Here is a 23,585-nt window from a genome sequence, read left to right on the forward strand (position 1 = left end):
CAGACCCTTTGCTGTGACACTCATATATTTAACTCAGGTGCTGTCCATTTCTTCTGATCATCCTTGAGATGGTTCTACACCTTCATTTGAGTCCAGCTGTGTTTGATTATACTGATTGGACTTGATTAGGAAAGCCACACACCTGTCTATATAAGACCTTACAGCTCACAGTGCATGTCAGAGCAAATGAGAATCATGAGGTCAAAGGAACTGCCTGAAGAGCTCAGAGACAGAATTGTGGCAAGGCACAGATCTGGCCAAGGTTACTGCTGCACTTAAGGTTCCTAAGAGCACAGTGGCCTCCATAATCCTTAAATGGAAGACGTTTGGGACGACCAGAACCCTTCCTAGAGCTGGCCGTCCGGCCAAACTGAGCTATCGGGGGAGAAGAGCCTTGGTGAGAGAGGTAAAGAAGAACCCAAAGATCACTGTGGCTGAGCTCCAGAGATGCAGTCGGGAGATGGGAGAAAGCTGTAGAAAGTCAACCATCACTGCAGCCCTCCAACAGTCGGGGCTTTATGGCAGAGTGGCCCGACGGAAGCCTCTCCTCAGTGCAAGACACATGAAAGCCCGCATGGAGGACTCCAGGATGGTGAGAAATAAGATTCTCTGGTCTGATGAGACCAAGATAGAACTTTTTGGCCTTAATTCTAAGCGGTATGTGTGGAGAAAACCAGGCACTGCTCATCACTTGTCCAATACAGTCCCAACAGTGAAGCATGGTGGTGGCAGCATCATGCTGTGGGCGTGTTTTTCAGCTGCAGGGACTGGTTGCAATCGAGGGAAAGATGAATGCGGCCAAGTACAGGGATATCCTGGACGAAAACCTTCTCCAGAGTGCTCAGGACCTCAGACTGGGCCGAAGGTTTACCTTCCAACAAGACAATGACCCTAAGCACACAGCTAAAATAACGAAGGAGTGGCTTCACAACAACTCCGTGACTGTTCTTGAATGGCCCAGCCAGAGCCCTGACTTAAACCCAATTGAGCATCTCTGGAGAGACCTAAAAATGGCTGTCCACCAACGTTTACCATCCAACCTGACAGAACTGGAGAGGATCTGCAAGGAGGAATGGCAGAGGATCCCCAAATCCAGGTGTGAAAAACTTGTTGCATCTTTCCCAAAAAGACTCGTGGCTGTATTAGATCAAAAGGGTGCTTCTACTAAATACTGAGCAAAGGGTCTGAATACTTAGGACCATGTGATATTTCAGTTTCTTTTTTAATAAATCTGCAAAAATGTCAACAATTCTGTGTTTTTCTGTCAATATGGGGTGCTGTGTACATTAATGAGGGAAAAAAATGAACTTAAATGATTTTAGCAAATGGCTGCAATATAACAAAGAGTGAAAAATTTAAGGGGGTCTGAATACTTTCTGTACCCTCTGTATATGTATATATATATATATTTTTTTTTTTTTATTTATTTGTAAATACCTAATATTGTAAATAATATATTCTTATTAAATACATGAAATTATACATACACGTGTACAAAATCTAATATGAAAATTAATTTTAATAAATATAAATAATATTTTTGATACATATACATTTTTTGCAACAAAAGTCTTTGCTGTCTACTTTGGATCAATATTATATTTCATATAAATGCTGATCTGTTAGAACTTTCTATTTTTTCATCCTAGAAAAAAAAAAAAAAAAAAAAAGTTATCACTGTTTTCACAAAAACACTCAGAAGCACGACTGTTTTGAAAATTGATAATTAAAAAAAAAAAAAAAATGCTTCAGTATCAAATCAGCATATTAGAATGATTTGTGAAGGATCACGTGACTCTGAAGACTGCAGTAACGATGCTGAAAATTTAGCTTTGCATCAGAGGAATAAATTATATGTTTATAAATACACTATTTTATGTTATTATTTTGTATTCTATTGTTTTTTTTTTGTTTTTTTTATTAAGCTTCCAAAATATTGTGCTGCAATCTGTCAAGACTGGGCCAGTTTTTTGTTTTTAATTGTTTAAATGTCAAAAATCTTTCAGGCATTCCAAAAATTTTTTTAATGATTACAAATCATACTTTGTGCGAACTGGCCTTAAGGCTGTAGATTTAGACACACGCAGGACATTTCTTTAAAAACAGAGATGTATACCAGCTGGTAAAGTGTGATCATTGGACCATCATCAGCAGAAATGAACCACCAGGCTGCAGATCCTACAGTCGCAGCACCCACATAACCTGAGAAACACAACAGACTTAACAGACCAGCAATACTGGATGTGTTATTAGATGACAAACTAGAAAAAAAATATACACAAGCTAACTTCTCCTAAATCACAGCCACTAGGCTACATTAGTCATGTTTGTGACTCACAGCCGATGGCCAAGTATCTGAAAAAGAGCCATCCAGAGATGAGCGGCTCCTTGGCATTGCGGGGGGGTTTGTTCATGATGTCCAGGTCAGGAGGGTTGAAGCCCAGAGCGGTGGCGGGAAGACCGTCAGTCACCAGGTTCACCCACAGCAGCTGGACAGGGATAAGGGCCTCAGGGAAACCCAACGCAGCGGTAAGGAAGATACTGCGGAGGAGTCCAACATACTGTATCAGCAACAGACAAAACCAAACCAAACAGAACTGAAAACCACAACCGGACTGACCAGACGACCTCGCCCACGTTGGAGGAGATGAGGTAGCGGATGAACTGCTTCATGTTGTTGTAGATAGCTCTGCCTTCCTCAACGGCGGCCACAATGGTGGAAAAGTTGTCATCAGCGAGGACCATCTCCGAGGCTGTCTTGGCCACAGCAGTGCCAGAGCCCATGGCGATGCCAATCTCCGCCTTCTTCAGGGCAGGGGCATCGTTCACGCCATCTCCTGTCTACAGAGACACAACCACTCAGCCAAACAGGACAATCAAACGCGGTTGAGCTACATCCCTTAAAGGGATAGTTCATCCAAAAATTCAAATTCTGTCATTAATTACTCACCCTCATGTCGTTTTAAACCTGTAAGACCTTCTATTATTTTTGATGAAATCCGAGAGCTTTCTGACCCTCCATTAACAGCAATGCAACTGAAATGTTCCCAGACCCAGAAACATAGCAAGGACATTGTTAAAATAGTCCATGTGACATCAGTGGTTCAACTGTAGCTACGAGAATACTTTTCGTGCTCAAAGAACTAAAAATTAAGGACTTTCTTCTCTTCCCTGTCAGTGTTCAACACACATTCACGACAGTACCATGACGCATGTGTGTGCATTCCTCACGAGTAAACGAGGCGCAGTGCATGCTTCTTCTACATCAGAGCGCAGGCTCCTGCGTAAGCAGCACCACACACATGCGTCGTGTTACTCTCGTGAACGCCGCATGTGTCAAAGACTGACGAGAAGAAATTGTTGAATAAAGTCGTTATTTTTGATTTCTTTAAGCATAAAAAGTATTCTCATAGCTTCACAAAATTGCGCTTGAACCACTGATGTCACATGGACTCTTTAATGATGTCCTTAATACCTTTCTGTGCCTTGACTGTGGTAGTTCCCTTGTGGTCTATGGAGGGTCAGAAAGCTCTCTTGATTTCATCCAAAATACCTTAATGAAGGTCTTATGGGTTTGGAACGACATGAGGGAGAGTAATGACAGAGTTTTCAATTTTGGGTGGACTATCCACTGTACGGCTGCCTACCATGGCAGTGATCTCATCAAAGCCCTGCAGGAACTCCACAATCTTGGACTTGTGTGAAGGCTCGACACGTGCGAAGCAGCGGGCATTAATGACGGCCTCACGCTGGGCGTGAGGTGAAAGGTCGTCGAATTCACGGCCAGTGAAGGCCATGCGGTTGACGTCATCGTCCTCTGAGAAGATGCCGATGCGTCTGCAGATGGCCACGGCCGTGCCTTTGTTGTCGCCGGTGATCATGATGACCCGGATGCCAGCGTGGCGGCAGAGCTTGATGGAAGCGGCCACTTCCGTACGAGGAGGATCCAGCATGCCCACGCAGCCCACGAATGTCAGATCCGACTGGCAGATGGGGAGGAGAGGAAAGTTTAGAAAAACTTTTAGTAGGTGTCTTTCCACAGTGTATAACTGTTAGCAAAACACTAACTGGCTAGATGGAGACAGCTAGCCAGACATAAAGATGCTGTGGATAAATACATTTCTAGATAGCTAGATAGTTAAACCCTTCATTAGTTGGGTAAATAGTTTACTAGATAGAAAGCTAGTGAGATACACAAAAATTATATTAGATGCTGGATGTTAGTACCTAAATAAATACTTTAAAAAATCATTTTGATCCTGCTATCTAATAGACAACTAACTAGCAAGACAGTAAAAATTATTAGACAATATTTTATTAGACAGAATGCAAGCAAGACAAAAAGATAATTAATTAGATGCGTAGATACACATTACTAAATAGATAATAGTTACATATTCTATAACTAACTAGCAAGATGCCCATTTGAAAATTAACCATGTTTTATTGTAGTAAATGTGTAGTAACCATGTTTTTTTTGGCGTATTGATTACCATTTTTACAAACACAGTTCTACTACAAATATCATGGTTAAACTATGGTTAGAGTATCAAAACCATGGTTAATTTTCTTAAGGGTGAATTGTTTATTAAACAATTAACTAACTAAATGGATTAAAACTATCAATCTAGCTAGTTAACAATCTAATAGTTTATTAGATGGCAAACTACCAAAGAACAAATATACTTTATTAGAGAGCTAGACGTTAAAACATTTGTCAATAGTTCGATTATTTAGACCGCTAACTAGCTATACAAATAAATCTGTTATTATATAAGATATCAAAATGCTAGCAGGACAAAGATAGCTAGCTAGTCATTCTATTGCTAACTAGCTAGATAAATAAACACTTTATAAGTTATAAGAAATATTTAGTAGATAGCTACATGTTAAATAGTTTAGATAGATGGCTGAACAGTTTAATAGATAGTAATCTACTTTGATGCAAAGAAACCTTTTCGATTACGTTAACTATTAGACAGCTATGTACCTAGATAGATACTGTTAGCTAATTAGCTAGATTAAAAATTGGTTTATTAGGTAGGTAGCTAGCAGATAGCTAACAAAGTGCAAAGACACTTATTAGAGAGCTAGATGTTACTGGATCTAAAACGTATCTAACTAAACAGTAAAATGGAAAAAAACACTTTATTAGATAGCTACCTCGCTAAATGAATAAATAGTTTATGAACAGCAAACTCAAATGATACTTTATTAGATACTAGACAGCTGACTATTTGAATAAACACTTTATTCTATATCTGTGAGCATGACACTAAGACTGACATAGTACAGTATTATACAAGCTCAGTAACTCAGTCACCTCATACTCTGCAAAGCTGGCCGTATCTGTCAGGATCATCTCATCTTTCTTCAGTGGACTATCCCGGGTGGCCAGTGCCAGGCAGCGCAGGGTATCACGGCCAGTGCCGTACTCTCTGATCACAGACATGATCTTATCCTTGATGCCTTGAGTCAGGGGTACCCGGGATCCACCCACACGCACATACGTGCACCTGTCAATCACTCCCTCTGGAGCTCCCTGTAGAAGACACTCCAGTTGATCAATCTGAAAAACTTTGCAATAACAACTTAGTAATTAACAAACCAGTATCCAGTTAGCACCTTGACAAACATCTTAGCAGAAGATGATTTGGCCTTGTTGGGGGAACAATACACAGACATGGACTTTCTGTCTCTGGAGAACTCCAGGGTGAACTCCTTCTTCATCAGCTGCTTGATCACCTATACATACATACGGAGTTATTAAATCATGATTAAACAAGTGCTTGCATAAATATTTACTAATCATATAAATATTTACAGCGTTGCAGGCGTTGGCTCTCTCGATCTTAGACAGGCTCCTGACATCAGTGTCAAAAACGTTCATCTTTTCCACCAGGCAGGTCAGAGCCGTCTCCGTAGCCTCTCCAACCTTCTCATAAATGCCTTTAGACTGAAAGAGAGATAGCATTTATCATTTAGGTGCATCCTCCATGCATGGAACTAAACTTCTTCTAAAGCTTTTCATGCTGATGGTTAGAGATGCAATCAAATTAAGATCATTATCCCAAGGCTGATTAATTAATATCTTCATATTAAACAACATTAAAACACAACAGAGACATTAACGATGACAACATATCTCACACTAGTGTTCAAAATAAGAAAAAAAATTAAAAAATGCATTTCATATTTTATTTTATTTAGTTTTATTTTTTTTTTTTAAGAAATTAAATATTTTATGTAGCATAGATGCATTAAATTGAGCGAAAGTATTAATAGTTACGAAAAAAATTATTTCAAATAAATGCTGTTCTTTTGAATCCTGAAAAAAAGTTTCCATTAAAATATTAAGCAGCACAACAGTTTTTAACATTGATAATTAGAAATGTTTCTTGAGCAGCAAATTAGCATATTATAATGATTTCTGAAGGATCATCTGACACTAACTGGAGTAATGATGCTGAAAAGTCAGCTTTGCATCACAGGAAGAAATTACATTTTAAAATATATTACAATAGAAAAGAGTTTATTTTTTGTAAGTTAACTGTAGAGATATATATATATATATATATATATATATATATATTTTTTTTTTTTTTTTTCTTCTCTTCATTATTTTTTAATAGTTTCTGGGATCACTTTTTGAAAATATCAGTTTCATGAATATCAATTTTGAATTTTATAAATATAAAGTGGTGGACACTTTTGCTTATATCATCCAGGCTAAGAAAAGACAATTAGTAAACATACCTCATTAAAATCCAGGGAGGAATCATTACACAAGGCACAGATGGTCGCCAGCTCCACCAACCCGTCATACTGGGAGCTTTTCACTATTCTGTTATCAAGGAATCTGAGCAACCAAACAGAATGATCAATAAACCACCTACTAAAACAGAAGCTGACAGAAAATGTGAAATAACAGGCATCAGTTTGACTGCAGTACTACAAGTAAATATGAGAGCAGAGACAGAAAACTCACACGTCTCCTTCAGGAGCGTATGTGGAGCCAGAGATGGTGAATTCGGTCAGTGAGCAGTTGTCCCCCTCAGCCTTGTCTATGATGAACATCTGAAAGACAGACACAATATTAAAAGAATAGTTTTGTCATTTATTTGTTGCCATGTAGTTCTGAACTTATACATTTTTCAAAAAAAAAAACAGAATTTTGGGTGAACTGTTCTTTTAAGATACCAGTTGTTAACTGAATGTGTCAGTGTCCGTCTAGAAGGAATTTGTTGGAAAGTTAACTGACAGAAGATGGCAGCATAAGCAAGTATTAGCATAAGAAGATTATATGTACGCAATGACTCAGGGTGCCGTAATTCTATCCTGTGTGTTATTATGTTTAGATAAACACAGAAACTGGCAGAACAGCAAGCACACAGAGATGAAACTATGCTTAGCTTCTCTTTGTGTCACAGACTTCAAGTTCAAAGTACGCTAACATACGATGGAGAAAAAAAAAAAAAGTCATAATTCGAACACTACAGGTATCCATCGCTGAGCTCATTCCTACATTTCTGCAGAGCGAGCAGCTCAATCCAATGACAGAGATCTTTATCAGTCCAGTTCAGGAAGCTGCAGCAAAACACATTTCCAGAGAATGACGGAGGATTTTTAACTGACCAAAAATAACTCAGAATAAACAGATCTCCTGACTGAGTACTGAGGGAAATATGCAGGAGGACAAAGATGGAGTGCAATCAGCATGTGTTTACCAACATATTCTAAGTTTCCAGTGACAAGCAATCCATCTGCATTTATCTTTAATATAGGGCTTAACGTTTAATTGAAATAAAACTGATATTGTGACATGGCATCAGACTGCAATTTGTTTAAATAATTGTGTGCAGCACATTCCAGAAGTTGTTTATTTACACATCATAATCTGGTGTTTTCAGCGCCAACTATTTGAAAGTGTTTTTAAACCTGTTGCCAACAAATGAGAAGCTTGAGGGCTTCCTGCAGGTTTCCATCTGAATAGTATTATTATTATTATTATAATAATATATAGTATTACATTATATTTATTGTAATAATACTGAAATAGTATTATTACAATAGTAATACAGTGCCCTCCACTTATGTTATCTTTTTGGATCTTTCATTCAAAAAAATTCACAAAATTCTAACCTTTGATTGAAGTAAAACAACTGAAAGTGGGGGGAAACTCACATTATGAAATAAATGTTTTTCCCCAATGCATGTTGGCCACAATTATTGGCACCACTAGAAATTATTATATCAAAAATATCAAACAGCCCCTACATCACCACATGTTGTTCAGGAGAGTTTCAAGAAAAATTCTCCTAGCTCATCCAAAAACAAACTCCAGCATATTCAGTTATCAGACACGACTGGAACTTCAAATGGCACTGGCTTCTATGGTCAGATGAAACTAAAAGAGCTTTTTGGCAGCAAACCCACCAGATGGGTTTAGTACAAACAGGGATAAAAGGTACCCCATGTCCATGGTTAAATATACTGCTGGACATCTTGTTCAGGTGCATGGCATCTTTAATTCTATCAAATACCAACAGATAAAAATCTAAACCTGACTGCCTCTGTTAGAAATCTAATAATGGGCCGTGGTTGGTTCTTCCATCAGGACAATAATCCAAAACAAACATCAAAATCAACACAAAAATGTGTCACTGAGCAAAAAAAATGAAGCTTCTGCCATGGCCGTCCCAGTCCTCTGACCCTGAACCCTATAGAAAATGAGAACTAACCTGGAGCTGTGAATCTGAAGGATCTGGAGTGAGTCTGGATATAGGAATGGTCTCTGATCTCTTGTCAGGTTTTCTCCAAACTCATCAGACATGATACAGAGTTCCTACACATTTTCCATTTCAAAATTCCATACTTTTCCAGACTCAAATTTCCAAACCTCTCAGTAGATTTTTGGACCATATTTAACATAAATGGTTCATACAGCACTATTTTCAGTATATATTACAGTCATTGTGAATATTTTTATTTTTTCTGTTTTTCCTCTAAGTGACTTTTGCATGCACACAAGAAACTATTTGCCAGGTTCAAGGGTCTATAAAAAAAGACTGGTATTGTTAAAATACTGTTCCAGCCTGAGGTCTCTTTAACAAGACACCACACCGCTAAATGGGCTGATGGCACAATAGGTGGCTCAGTGTGCATTGTCCTATATGCTAAGTTTAATGGTTTCTCGTGCACACATAAAAGTCTTATTTTTGCATACGGTACTAGGAATATCATGAGAAGAAACTCAAAACATTTAGCATAATTAAGAAGTGCACCTTGAATTAATTCAGTCGTGTTTGAATCAATAAACAGCTGCCATGAAAAACACTTCTTGTATGATAAATTTATTTTCATTAAATTCTTAATTTTCTATTATAAAAAACTAAATGAGGGCAAAAGTATGGAAATGCAAATATTTTTCCATACTCTACTTTCTTTTTTCCATACTTTTCCAATTCAATTAAATTCCATACTTTTCCAATCCACGGAACCCTGATTATAGGAGAAACTCTGAGCTGTTATCTTTGGAATAGGACATGAGCATAGGCGGAAATCCCAGGGGGTCGGGGGGGAACAAGACCCCCCCATCTGAGGGTTGTCCCCCCTAAAAATATGATTAAAAAACCCACCCTGTGTACTGTAAATAATGTTTTATACTTAAAATAATTGTGCAAGTAGTAAAACAACACAAACGGGGCAAAAATGCGTTTTAAGTTTAGAAACATTTGGAGTCTCCCCCTCCCTTACCTCACAGTGCTTTGGTCCAAATAAAAGAGGAAAGCATATCACACACACACAAGTCCGGTAGAGAGAACAAAGCCCTACTTTTACTGGTGTTCCACAACTATTGACTGTCAATTGGCTATTTTATTCACTTAATATTGGATGAAGTGATTATTTTCTCTTTAATACAGATGATGCCAATGTATTTTTCGATGAGTCCGCTATGCTAGCAATAATAACGTCACCTGCTTGATGGATAGTAATGTCTACAAAGGACACGACCACTGTCATGGGGTGACCACAACAGCTTGTAATTTGGCACGGTCTCCCTGCTACGCTAATAGTAGTAAGGCTTTCCTCTGCGTATACATATCCTTGCAAGTACAACTTAAAATTTCTCAAGAGCAGTTTTTAAAGGGGACACAGATAATACATCTTATGTTTACTGTCCCCCGAACAAAATGTACGCCCCTGTAATTGGGTGCCAATAATTGTGGCCAACGTGAACTAGAGAAAAACATTCATTTCATAATGTGAAAATTTCATAATTTTCATAATGTGTTTTACTTCAATGAAAGGTTAGAATTTTGTGAATTTTTTTAACGAAAGAGCAAAAGGATAAACAATGCAGATGTATTTTCACATCCACTTTTGCTCATATTTACCAAGGGTACCATGCCATTATTAGTGGATGGCACTGTATACATCTTATATTGTTTCATATTTTTTTGTGATTATTGTCATTTATATGTAATTTTACACACACAAGTCAAGTCAAGTCACCTTTATTTATATAGCGCTTTTAACAATACAGATTGTGTCAAAGCACTTAACAGTATCAAATTGGAGGATAGAGTGTCAGTAATGTATAATGATAAGATTAAACACTCAATTTTCAGTTATATTATCACTTTGGACAAAAGGGAGTGAAAGTAAGGTAGAGATTCAATAAAAAGGTACACGGAGCTACAAAACTACACGAACTCACACACACATATATATATATATATATATAATATATATATATTTTTTTTTCCAGTTGAAATGTAAATTTGACTTTTGTGGCTTTTAGTTCATGTTTATTTGTTTTGAGGTCATATACGTTAGTGTACTCCTAAAAGTAAAAGTCACTCATATGTCTGATATATGCTACTAAAATGTTCAATATTTTTCTTCCAGGACAAAAGAAATTTGTGTGTTTCGTGGAGTTAAGTGCATTTAAACTTCTGTACAAAGGCGAGGATAACTAAACTGTTAAAGAAAGGGCTCACCCTGCAGACGGACATCTGGTTGGTGGTGAGGGTGCCGGTTTTGTCAGAGCAGATGACGGAAGTGCAACCCAGTGTCTCCACAGAGGGCAGAGAGCGGACTATGGCATTTTTCTTGGCCATACGGCGGGTGCCGAGAGCCAGGCAGGTGGTGATGACAGCAGGAAGACCTTCAGGAATGGCGGCCACGGCTAGAGCGACGGCAATCTTGAAGTAGTAAACAGCTCCACGGATCCAGGAGCCGCCGTGGACGGGGTCATTGAAGTGGCCGATGTTGATGATCCACACGGCGATGCAGATTAGAGAGATGACTTTGGAGAGCTGCTCACCGAACTCATCCAGCTTCTGCTGCAGGGGCGTCTTCTCCTGCTCAGTGGAGGCCATCTCGTCACGGATCTTACCGATCTCTGTGTTCACGCCTGTGGCCACCACCACACCTACGGCTTTTCCCGCGGCAATGTTGGTTCCCTGAAATCAAAGCATTTAAATGAACAGGAAAAAAACGAGGTTTTTTAAACCAAAAGGTTTTAGAGTGTGAACTAAAGTTCAGCTGAAGTCAAATTTTCTTACAGAGAACAACATGTTCTTCTTGTCCTGATTGACGGCACGGGGATCCGGCACGGGGTCGGTGTGCTTAATGACAGAGACAGACTCGCCTGCAACATGAGCAAATTAATAGTAAAATCCACAGCTAAGATACTTGACAAACACACACAATACACACACAAATGAACCAAATGCTTTGTTACCTGTCAGGATAGACTGGTCCACTCTGAGCGTGGTGGACTTAATAGCACAGATACGGATATCGGCAGGTACCTTGTCGCCCACTAGGAAGAGAAGAAAAAAAAAACAAGGTATTTAGAATAATTAAGTCAAATCCTCAGCTTCATAGCACAGTTAAAATTGCAAATAAATGCACAAACAAAAAAACACAGAACTACATGCAAATCAGTGGGGTCCAAAGTTGTTTTTAACAATAATGACCACCAAAAACAACTGAAAGTTTCCAGTGACAAGCAATTTTTCCATCCACATTGAGATTTAATAAAGGAACTAACATTTAATCTAAATAAAATTTATATTATGATATCACTTTTACCAAATCAAATCAGGTTTTGATTTAATTAAATACGTATATGTGGAGCATGTTTCAGAGCAAAGTTGTTTATTTACACTTGATCTGATATTTTCAGCATTAATAATTTGAAAAATGAAGCATTTTTAAACCTGTTGCCAATAAATCCTCAAATCTTCAGCTTCATAGCACAGTTAAAATTGCTAATAAATGCACAGATAAAAAAAAAAAAAAAAAAAAATTTTACACAAACCATATGCAAATCAATGAGGTCCAATGTTGTTTTGAACCACAATGACCGCCATTATATAAACAAAAACAATTTAAAAATTCTTCTAATTATTTTCATTTACGTTTTCCAGAAAACAAAGTCATACAAGTTTTGACTGACATGAAGGTGAGTAAATGATAAATTTTAAATTTTGGGTGATCTATCCATTTATATAAACAGGTTAAAAAAAAAAAAACCTCTTTGCAAGTAATTCTGGCTAATTTAACTGTCCTTAATAGAAAAATGTGTACCTTTATGCATTATAAAAAGGTACTAAAGTTCCACAATGCAACATTAAACTTGCAATATCAGTACAGAAATCATATATTTTTTACAAATCAAAAGTTTATCTTCTATGATCATACTATACCTCAAAACTGTGTATTGTAGTTTGTTTTGTTGTTGTTGTTGGTTTTTGGCTTGAATATTTTAATACAGCATGTAATGCTGCAAGTGTTATCCACATATTGCAGAGAACACAGCGTTCAGAAAGCATAAAATGTCTTTTGAAATCTTTTCCTGACTGATGAATATGCTAGGCAAGATGAACCATGGCAAACCCAAATCAAATTATGATCTTTAATTAATCAAATCCACTAGTACCTTAAGTCAAAAAATGACTTAAAGAGAACCAGCAAGAGAAAGAGAGAACTTGTTCACCCATCGAGAACAAAGTAGTCATGTAAGCTCATCTGCGCCCTTGAGGGCGAGAGAATAAAATAGCATGGGGAGCAACAATGCACCAATGCATGCCAAAAATGGAGAAACTATTTTGATATGTTCGGGGATGTGTTGATCAGGTTTAAGCACAGAGGCATGACAGCAGCTGCCCCTGCATTCGACAGGAAGAGTGACGAAAGTTAACACCCCCCAAGCTGTCAATCAACTGGGAGGTGTTACACTCTCCATGCATTCATAACTTATATCAATGGTATTTAAGAGCACCTTTGAGGAGTATGTTTGTGATAAGCTTTCTTAGGCCACACTTAGCAGGATAAAGTGTTTATTCGCTGATCTGTCCATGTTAAACATTAACATATCCATCAGTGAAAGTCCAGGGAATCAGTGTGGCAGCATGAGAAAAGGCAGGGCATGATAACAATGGATGCTGCGTGACCTTGGCAGCGATCATCACACATGTGTGTGCAACAGGATCTCTGCACTGTGGATTAACAAGCTGTGCTTTTGCCACGATTTGTGAGGAGCTATGGCAACAAGGTCACGCACACGAGACAATGACGGCTTTTCTCAGAAAGACTTAATGGAGCTCAATTGCAACTTTTAGCCACCTAAATAAGGAACAAATGTACACAATGAAGTCCAGTTCCCAGAAGGTCACCCAGCACTGTTCGCTGGCAACAAGAAAATGAACAAGATCAGCCAACAAGTACTCTCTTGTAGAAATGGACACTCGATGTGAGATGATCAGAGGTTGCCTTATGGACAAACCATGATTTGGAGGAGGAGCAGTGCAGATGATGCTATAGATAACTGCTCATAAATTGGTGTTAATGCAAACGGGGTTGGGAAAAGTCAGAATTGAAGAATAATCTGCCTTTCAATTTATGAGTGTGAATTTAGCCACACCGCAAATGGAAGATTAAATTAGAATTTGAATCGGGAAGAATTTAATGAATTGCAATTCAAAAATATTTCAACAGAAGATAATTTATTCAATATAAATAAAAGCAAACAAACATAAAATTACATAAATAAGTTTTTTAATTACATAACTATAAATTAATAGATGAACAGACAAATGAATTAATTAAATAAAATTAATTATATAAAAATAATTACAAAAAAGTAAATGACAAAAATATTTCCACATAATAATGAATATAATAAAGAAATACATATGTAAATATTGCATAAACAAAATAAATTACATAAATACATATTTATAAATAAATACAAACAAATGACAATTGCACAAAATATGTAATTTTATTTGTGCATTTATGTAAAATATTTAATTACATAAAATAAATAATTGTATTTGTCATTTCATTGTTTGTATTTATGTAATTATTTCATGCAATTACATATTTAAATTACAAATACACAAATAAATTACATAAATACATTTATTTTGTGTAATTATTTTGTAATTTGTTTGTACTTATTTCTATATAATTAAATAAATATTTAAATATTACATGAATTACAAAAAAATTCATGTGTATTTATGTAATTAAGTATTTCTTTAAATAATTTATAAATAAATACATATGATTACACAAATAAATAAATAAATGAATGAAGATTGCATTACAAGCATCCATCCAAGGCTTGTAAACCATTTTTAATGTATTTTTTTTTTTTATAAACTGCTTTTAAACATTTTTCTTGACACTTCTAGTTAAAAACATCAGTTAAATGAATCTCAATTCATTTTATTTCTACTTACTTTTCAAATTTGAATCATCTGCATCTTGTTCACTACCTCAACTCAAATTTAATTCAAATTCAGGAACTGAAAGAATATAAAAGGCTTCTCGATGCAGTTTTGAATTTTTCACAATGCACACCCCTGAATGAAACAGTGGATTAGATGGAGGAGCTTAAGACTTTTTTTTAATTAAGGGTACATACTTCAAATTACATGGACAAGTTTCAATGAGATGCTTAATTGCGCTGCTGACTAATGCAGACCCATACCACAAGGTGAGAATGTCGCATCTATTCAATTTCGCTCTAGCTGAGAGCTGATTCATGACTTAAGAGAGGCCTGATAGCACAATTCACAAGTGCGTCAACGCTTTCCAGAACATAGCAGCATTTATCAGTGTGCATATACAAAAAGCCCCAGCGATGAGCTATTTCAGGCGTATCTGGCCTCCAGGTAGAAGAGTGACCTCTGAACCCCTGAGTTGTTGGAGTTATCTATCCGCCCACTGTACGCACACAGCCTCCTCATCGGCCCTCGAAGAGCACGAAGAACCCAGAACAAACCCAGCAAAAGGGCCCTACACAACACCCACACAAAGATTCCATATATTCAGCTCAAAACTGAACTACTAATGGAGCATTCAAGATCAAGAAAGAACACAGTGGAATGGAAGATGCAGCATATACATGCATTCCAGCTGTCATATCATAAGCACTTTAGCATCTTAAAATACCTTCAGCATGCATCAATCAGCAGGGTAAAATAGCTCACACCTAACCCTCTGCAGGAGGAGGCTGGAGGACGGAAAGTAGAATGGTTTCGTGTAAAGGTTTGCGCTTCCATCAGTCCCCCAGCAACACATTCACAGCTTTCATTCCTCTGCTCTTTATAGCGACTCAGGACGCAGGGGTCAAACAAACATGCCTGCTCTTTACTTGCCACATGTCATCACAGTATAGACATCAGATTGGCAGGGAACTGTTGAATGGTGAGGGTCTCGAGGTTATTGGGTCAAACTTAAAAATGACTAGTGGTCGACTGATATATTGCCAAGGCCATTTTTTACATTTTTCAAATATCGGGATCGGCGATAAGTTTTTCTGTTTGGCCGAGGTGTTCGAGGTGGGACTTTTAAAAATAAAATCAAAATAACCTGTATCAGTCATAAAAAGGCAATATCCTCAATCTCTAATCTACAAATCATTGGTTTTGTGCATGCTTGGCCACAGGATTACTGGACACCTGTTCCACCTATTTATCACTGATAAATAGCAATAGCTAGTATTTATTTTACTCTCATTCATATTAACTCCTTGCTGACAGGCCGGGGGCATCAAACACCTGCCGGGCCCCGCCACTTGCCGCAAGGCTCCTCGGTGATAGGCGATGGTTACCAGGTCCAACAGAATGTTGCATGCCACCCTGTGTGCTTGAATTCCCAAAGCACACAGTGTGCTGATGGGTAAGGCCAACGTGAAAGCGGCTGCATGAGGGGAAAGAGGGGTGGGACACCATGGGCACTTCCTATAAGGTCATCTCTCTGAGTGAACAATAGGAACAGCTGTTAGAGCTGGACCCCTTCCACTTGTCAATACGGCTGCACCATACACACTTCAAACAAATTGCATTGGTTTCAAGTATTGTTCTTTCCTCAGATGATCAGCAATACATAAAAATGACCGATCTTTCAAGAAAGGAACAATGTTTAAACATGTTTGGCTAGACAAGGTCTTTCTGTTTGATGTTGTTAAAGACAACATAATCACGTGGCTTGATGGGTGTTTGGGCAGAATAAAATTCAATAAACCCTCTAAAAAAATATTATATACATTTTATGTAATAAATAACTAACTAAAAGTTTTAAAGTTTGAAATAAAGAAAAAAAAAAAAAAAAAATTATGCATTAAACATTTCATGCATTCCCAGTAGGGATGCACCGATACCACTTTTTCCAGTACTCACCCGATACCGATACTTTTATTTTTGGTACTTGTCGGTACCGAGTACCGAGTACCGATACCGATATTTTTATTGCATTTGTAAATTTTTTAAATATTGGGTACAGAAACCAAATGAGTATGTATAATGTTAGTTGGTTAACTTAATTTATCTAATAGATACAGTCAAACCTGACCAACTAATACTAACCTATTCTATCTATTTAAAAAATTTTAATAAAAAAAACCCTAGCTACATGTACTGTGCTGGGCTAACTGAGACTTGTCATGGCACTTGGATACTGCTGCACTCTCGATGGTCTGATTGCTTCTATTGTTCTCATATTGTACATCGCTTTGGATAAAAGCGTCCGCTAAATGATTAAATGTAAGTGTAAATGTAAACCAAAATTTATTCAGACACCTTCAACACTTCTCACATTATCACAGTTTATTCGCTGTAGTTTATGGTAGTAAAATATGACAAGAACTCAGCTCAATAATATCAGATAACTTTGATAGAAAGGTATGTGATGGATTACAATCAACCAAAATTATTCAGACAGCTGTTAGTATGACAATATTTACACAACTATCAATACTTTGTCAGGCAACCCTTAGTCTTAATGACAGCCTGTAGTCTCCTGGGCATGCTGTCGACCAGGTTCATGCAAACCTGAACTTCAGTTTTTTTTTTCCCAGACTCGGTCTGAATAATTTTTGGTTCCAAATTTGTATCAATTTTATTGGTAGTCCACTGTATGAAGAATTTTTGGATATAATATGTCACAGTTTACTTTATTTTGCTATCCTCACTTACATAAATGAACTATAGTGTCCTGCACCCACTAAAAAATATCAAAAATTATATTTGGTCTCTGAATAATTTTTGGTTTGACTGTATATCCTTCGGTTATTTTCACACTTAATTATGCACATTAAAATGTATTTTACAAGTTTTTGTTACTTTCACTGTTCGTTTTTTTTTTTTGCTCTATGGTACATCATCTTTAATTCAATTGATTTGGGGTTGCTAAAATCACGCGTTTTGCTGTAATAATGCAGGGAACCACTCATTATAAATCTCCTAACTGTGATATTTTCAGAAATAGAAGTCGCGTTTTTCTTTGCTTTTCTTTCTAATGCAGAAACACTCATGAAGCAAGCAAAACATGCACAACGCGCGCACGTATTTGTACTGGTGCAGAATGAGAGGGACAGTACAGCCTCGCGCATTTCACACAGGCTGCTAGTTTCACTTTCGCCAGAAAGTCATGTATGCTTAAGGTTGAAAATAAATTATTTATTTTATAGTGAATGCCCCTATAAATTGTCTTATATTTACGATTCAGTTTTAATCCAAGTGATGCATGCTATGTGAGCGAACATCAATAAAGATCACAGAAGTGCGCGCGTGCTCTATCTCTCTCTCCCTCCCTACCGTTAAGTAACTTGTGCATTGTTTTGCTTACTTGTTTTTGACATATCCGACCGAACTACAAACGTTCCAGTGATGTCTGTGAGAAAAGTATATTCACTCGACAAGCTCGTGCATCTGCGCCGGCGCCCGCTCAATCCACTCAGCGCTTTGCTTTTCAGTTCGCGCACATCAGCTATAAAGGCATTAATACTGAATGTTTAACATTATTCATTGCATACATCTGCTTCGTAGACATCCTTAATCTCTAATAACTCCATTCTGCTGCATGTTGTCCTGTTTCTTTGTCTGAATATGGCACTTATCACATGCTGTGAGGTATCGGCGCATTTTAACGAGTACGAGTACAGGAGCTCAGTATCGGGCCCGATACCAGTATCGGTATCGGTGCATCCCTAATTCCCAGGGAGTCGAACCCATAATCTTGGTGTTGTTAGTGCCATGTGCCATCAAGTTGGATCGATGGGTAAGTAAATAAATAAAGTAATAGAAAAAAGGTAATAAAAATAAAATATCAAGTAATAAATAAACAGAGATGCAACTATGCACCCAAAGCGGGCTGAAACTCGATACAAATGTGTGACAGTTCAAATGGGTTGAGATGTTAAATTAATCGCGATATAATTAGAGATAGAAGTTCATATGAATGCATCTCTTAAGGGAACTGACTGTCTTTAGAAAAGTTTAGATGGTATTTTCTTTTCATCTTGTCAATGTATAAAGCATATTAAAATAGTGTAACGCTGTATCGCTGCTGTTCCATAAGCACCACCTGCTGACAGAGAGTGAATCTACATTCTCATTCAACATGTCTGCTGTTTTGGTTTCTTTCAGATATGTTTTATGTAGTTCCACAAAGCTAAAGTCAAACCATTTTGTTTTTGCTTCAAATTTCAAAATTTTACAATCTAATTTAGATTAAAAACTGCTCAAGTTGCATGTATGCAGCATCTTTGTTTGGATCGTGGTTAAAATGCAGCGGTTGCCACTAATTATGAATGCAAAGAGCACAGGTAAAGCCTTAGTTTGTTTAAATGAGGAGATTTCTTTCATTTGTGCTATTTATTTGATTTGGGGTTTGTTTTAAAAATTCTGTGTAGTTTCAGTGTTTTGTTATTTGACATATTTCAATTTCACAAAGAAATGTACAGCATTTTGTCCAAGGAATAATCAAATGACACCTTTTCATTTATAATGTGTCTTAAATCTTATTTTGTAAAAAAAAAAAAAAAAAAAAAAGTAGAGAAAATTGTATTTTGGAATCCGTATCGTGAACTGTATCGCATTGTAAGTTGAGTAAATTGTTACATCCCTATAAATAAATCATACATAAATAATAATATAAAAAGTACAAGTAAAAAATAAAATGACAAAAAAAAAAATTAAAAAATAAATGCAGTAATAAACAAAACTATAAATACAGTGAAAAATAAATAAATCTACCTATTTGGGTGAAAATGGGAAAAAAAAAAATTTTAAATATTGGGAGGGGGGGACACAATTACCTATATAAAATATAACAGGCAAAAAAAAAAAAAAAAAAAAAACTTGGATGGATTAAAGTAAAAAAAATAAATAAATAAATACATTTCTCAAAAGTCACATTTAGATTTCTTAGAGTCTTGAAGGAGATTCTTGCAAGGCTGATGAAATTGCTGCATTTATCATTGAAAAACCATTGCATTTAAATTGCCCAAATACCATATCCTTACATAAGGCATTCCTCAAATATTATACCTGAGGTTGTCTTATACACCAATGCACTTTGGAATATCAAAGAGCATTGTAAGTTATGCTAATTAAAGCATCAGATGTGCGCTGAGAGGACTGTGAGGTGGCCCACATGCTGAGCTCGGCCCTGCGCGGAACTGATAGGCTGTCAGGGTGTCGCTGGCAGCATTTGTAATTCCGTTCACGACTAAACCGGTTACAGTCCCAGAGTCCTCTGCAGCGGGTGTGCCGAGCCGAGGCTCGGACTGCGTCATGCTCACAACCCACAGCAGGAGCAGAGACAGAGATTTAGAGACAGAGAGAAAGACCACAGGAAAGCACTTTAAACGATCGGCGCAGATGTCACACTACGAAACGCTCTCCAGATTCAGCCAAAAAGCTCCAGGTGACCTGCTCTTCCTAAATTAATCGCATCCAGACAGTGCTGGTCAGGCAAATGTTATCACTTCCCTATCTGCAAGAATGCACTGAGACATTGTGCGAAATTGCAGAACTACAAAACAAATGCATTAGTGGTCAATTTACCCACGTTCAGGCCTAAGCACTAACCCCAAAACAGCACTATTCCATCAATGACCTCTACAAGGTGACATTGCAGTCTGTCTGGATCATATCTGACGTCACGGGCTGCAATTCTGTGGGACGCTGCAGAAGGGGTGGGCCGTGGGCCCAGGGCCGACACCTGTCATCTGCACCATTGTCAATGTGAGTTATAATTAAACCATTCCATAATCTGAACAGCCTATCAGTGCTAAATATAACATCTACCACTATGCACAAAACATACAGCACTGGTTCTATTGCAAAGAGTTAAAGGTTAAAACATTATGCCAGTTCTTTCATGTATGACCACATCCATCCTAAAAAGATAATCCCTTATTACACTTATTAGTGCTAGAAACAAGGGAACTCATTTATAAAACATGCATATGACTTGATTTGATCCTAAATGAGAGGGTGAAGAAATTTAGATTTATAAAAGGCAGGACTGCAAGACTTTAAAAAAAAAAATAAAACTAGAAGTGCGATATGACTGCATTTTCATTAAATTTGTGATGAGAAGCGATTATAAACCGACTTTAAAGTCGGCATGAAACAGAATTTGCATTTGTCTTTTCTTCTTTGCGACATATGAAACAACTTCTCGAATGAGAAAAAAAATGTAGGGCGGGATTTAATTTGGTCCATTGGGAACTGATTGGATCGTTGTTGTTTGCTATTGCTGCAATCTCATGTGAGTGACAGGTTGATTCGCTCTCGCGCCAAGACATAAGTCATCAGGGAAAAGAAGAGATGTTGCAAGAGGAAGGGGAAGTTATTTTGATTCAAGATTATGAGAGCACATGAATTTTACAAAAAAGATGTTCACAGATAAATAATTTACAATAAACACTGCAATATCCCAAAAAAATAGGAATTGTCAATTCTGATTTCATTGTGACTTTAAGCTTGATGGTTCAATGTTCGGAAATAAAGAAATTAAGACAGCCATAGTTATCAGTATTGTAATTTTACAGTACTGTAAAATTATATCTTTTTTTTATTTTACAGTGAAATATTACAATAGTAAGGTTTAATATTTTGACAACTATTATTAATATTGTTGCCGTTATTGTTATTTTATAGTCATTAATTTTGATCAGATAATAAAGTGGATTTAAACATAAGAGAAGGAATCTTTAATTAAATGATGATTTTAAAATAATTTGAGATCCATAAAGCGAGATGCTTTTAGGAATGTGCGTTGTCTGCAGTAACATTTGGGAAATTATCATGCATTTCATTTTTTAATATCACATTTAAGATTGTTCTCTACAAACCTTTATTAATGAAGTTCCAGATATTTAAAAATTATAAAACAGCAATTCTTTGCAATTATTTGCAAGGGCTCAGAGAAATCTGAAAGCCATCTCCAAATGAATATAAAGCATAACTATGAGAAACAAACCAAAAGAGCCAACAATGGATATAGCTATTCTTCTAGGTAGAGCATGAGAACTGACTAACATGTGATGAGGACTGATGCACACAGTCCATTGAGAATCAACAGGTGCAACCAAAAATACCTATACTCCTATAATGGAACCGTATGGGGTCCATACAGGGACCGGAGAGCAGAGAGACTGTAATTACCTCATAACAACCCATAAGTGCCATGACAACACCAATAACTCCATTCAGAGAAAAAAAGTGAGCGATGCTGTGATCTCATAGTCTTACATTATATAAAGGTAGCACTTACCAGCAACCTCCACAATGTCTCCAGGCACAATGTCTTTGGCTTTGATCCTCTGGACGGACTTCCTGTCCTGACGGTACACCTTGCCCATCTCGGGCTCGTACTCCTTAAGGGCTTCAATGGCATTTTCTGCATTACGTTCCTGAGATGGAGAGAATCAAATGTGAATTTATTTTATTTATTCACTTTTTAACGCCATGCCAGCATCAAGGCTATTTTCATGGCGATTTCATCAGAATACCGTAAATTACACAAGGTATACAATTAACAGAAAGTTTCAGATCTACACTAGACAAAAATTCTAAAATTCATTCAGGTGATACATTTTTAAATAAATCAACCGTTGTCTATTTACATTAAAAACAGTACAATCCAATAAAATATGCTTCAATCAAATGTGAAAAAAGTTTTTTTTTTTTTTTACACATGAGTTTGGGATGGGACTTACTGTTAGACAGATGTGAGAAACCGGTTTGATAACAGTCATTATTTTCCCACATTATTTGAAACAATTCCCCTGTAATTATTCAAAATTCATAACTCTTTTCATGCTCTACTGACCTGCCAAACACCTACGATGGCGTTAGCTATAAGAATCAGTAAGATTACAAAAGGCTCCACGAAGGCAGTGATCGTTTCCTCTCCCTCCTCGAACCAGGCTAATACCTGCAATTAAAAAATTATAAAAAAGTCATGTCACAACACATCCCGTTAGATCTAATCAAGCATTTCACATTCAAAACACCCTGTGGATATTTCAAGACCAGTAGATCGAGATTCTAGACGAGACACGCCAGTGACATTTGCCTTCTCGTAACGGATTCAACACAGCCGGTTTACAAATGAGATTCTGTTTGGATTGCATAATCTGCAAGATTTTAAACAAAAAGTTTAAACACAGGGGGGAAAATAAACGTGAACAAGCCGCATGACGAAATCCAAACGCAGCAGTATGTTTTAATGACTGGAAATAAACTTCTAGAGCTCACTGCAGCCACAGCACGACATCTGTTATTTCCCTCATTTAGATGCATTATTACATATGAACTTCTCCTAAAATAAGAAGCAGCAACATCTATTTACTTTCCATCACATCATTAAGCATAGACTTGCATAGCAATTTAGAGAACAGTTTTGCTTTGCACCTTTAAAAATGGAGTTGCGTGATCTTTCTCAGACACAAAGTCCTAAGATGCACTGCTTACAAGGTCATATGCAGGTCTTGGTGCAGTTCTCACGAGACAGTGGAGTTACTGGTCTGTGGTAATGAGAAGCCTGCAACTGAAGGTCAGAGACCTAATTTGGCCTGCAGAGATGCCCTCTTACACAGCCAACTACAAGACAGCTGTCAAACCACAGACTCCAACACCTCAGTATCACTCCGCTGGGCGATGCTGGCATACCTCTCTCCTTCCACCCAACCAGCCAGTTTAATCTCATCAGTTATGTAGATGCATTGTAACTTTTGGACAGCTAAAGCATAAAGATCCTTACTTTTT

General features: G+C 37.1%; 1 protein-coding gene across 2 annotated transcripts in view; it reads right to left on the reverse strand.

Moving 5' to 3' along the window:
* atp2a2a (ATPase sarcoplasmic/endoplasmic reticulum Ca2+ transporting 2a) overlaps positions 1 to 23,585 on the reverse strand; it is a 31,525-nt gene that overhangs the window by 4,290 nt on the left and 3,650 nt on the right. For both annotated transcript variants that reach the window (XM_058784458.1, XM_058784456.1), the window contains exons 5-18: positions 22,648 to 22,752; positions 22,090 to 22,228; positions 11,750 to 11,830; positions 11,571 to 11,656; positions 11,004 to 11,468; positions 6,989 to 7,077; positions 6,757 to 6,859; positions 5,825 to 5,956; positions 5,626 to 5,745; positions 5,324 to 5,542; positions 3,648 to 3,983; positions 2,621 to 2,841; positions 2,339 to 2,541; positions 2,117 to 2,202 (exon numbers count right to left, since the gene is read on the reverse strand). In XM_058784458.1, the coding sequence (XP_058640441.1) occupies positions 2,117 to 2,202; positions 2,339 to 2,541; positions 2,621 to 2,841; positions 3,648 to 3,983; positions 5,324 to 5,542; positions 5,626 to 5,745; positions 5,825 to 5,956; positions 6,757 to 6,859; positions 6,989 to 7,077; positions 11,004 to 11,468; positions 11,571 to 11,656; positions 11,750 to 11,830; positions 22,090 to 22,228; positions 22,648 to 22,752 (2,385 nt within the window). The remainder of the gene's footprint in view (positions 1 to 2,116; positions 2,203 to 2,338; positions 2,542 to 2,620; positions 2,842 to 3,647; positions 3,984 to 5,323; positions 5,543 to 5,625; positions 5,746 to 5,824; positions 5,957 to 6,756; positions 6,860 to 6,988; positions 7,078 to 11,003; positions 11,469 to 11,570; positions 11,657 to 11,749; positions 11,831 to 22,089; positions 22,229 to 22,647; positions 22,753 to 23,585) is intronic.

Source organism: Onychostoma macrolepis, chromosome 08 (assembly GCF_012432095.1).
Source record: "Onychostoma macrolepis isolate SWU-2019 chromosome 08, ASM1243209v1, whole genome shotgun sequence".
Classification (NCBI taxonomy): domain Eukaryota; kingdom Metazoa; phylum Chordata; class Actinopteri; order Cypriniformes; family Cyprinidae; genus Onychostoma; species Onychostoma macrolepis.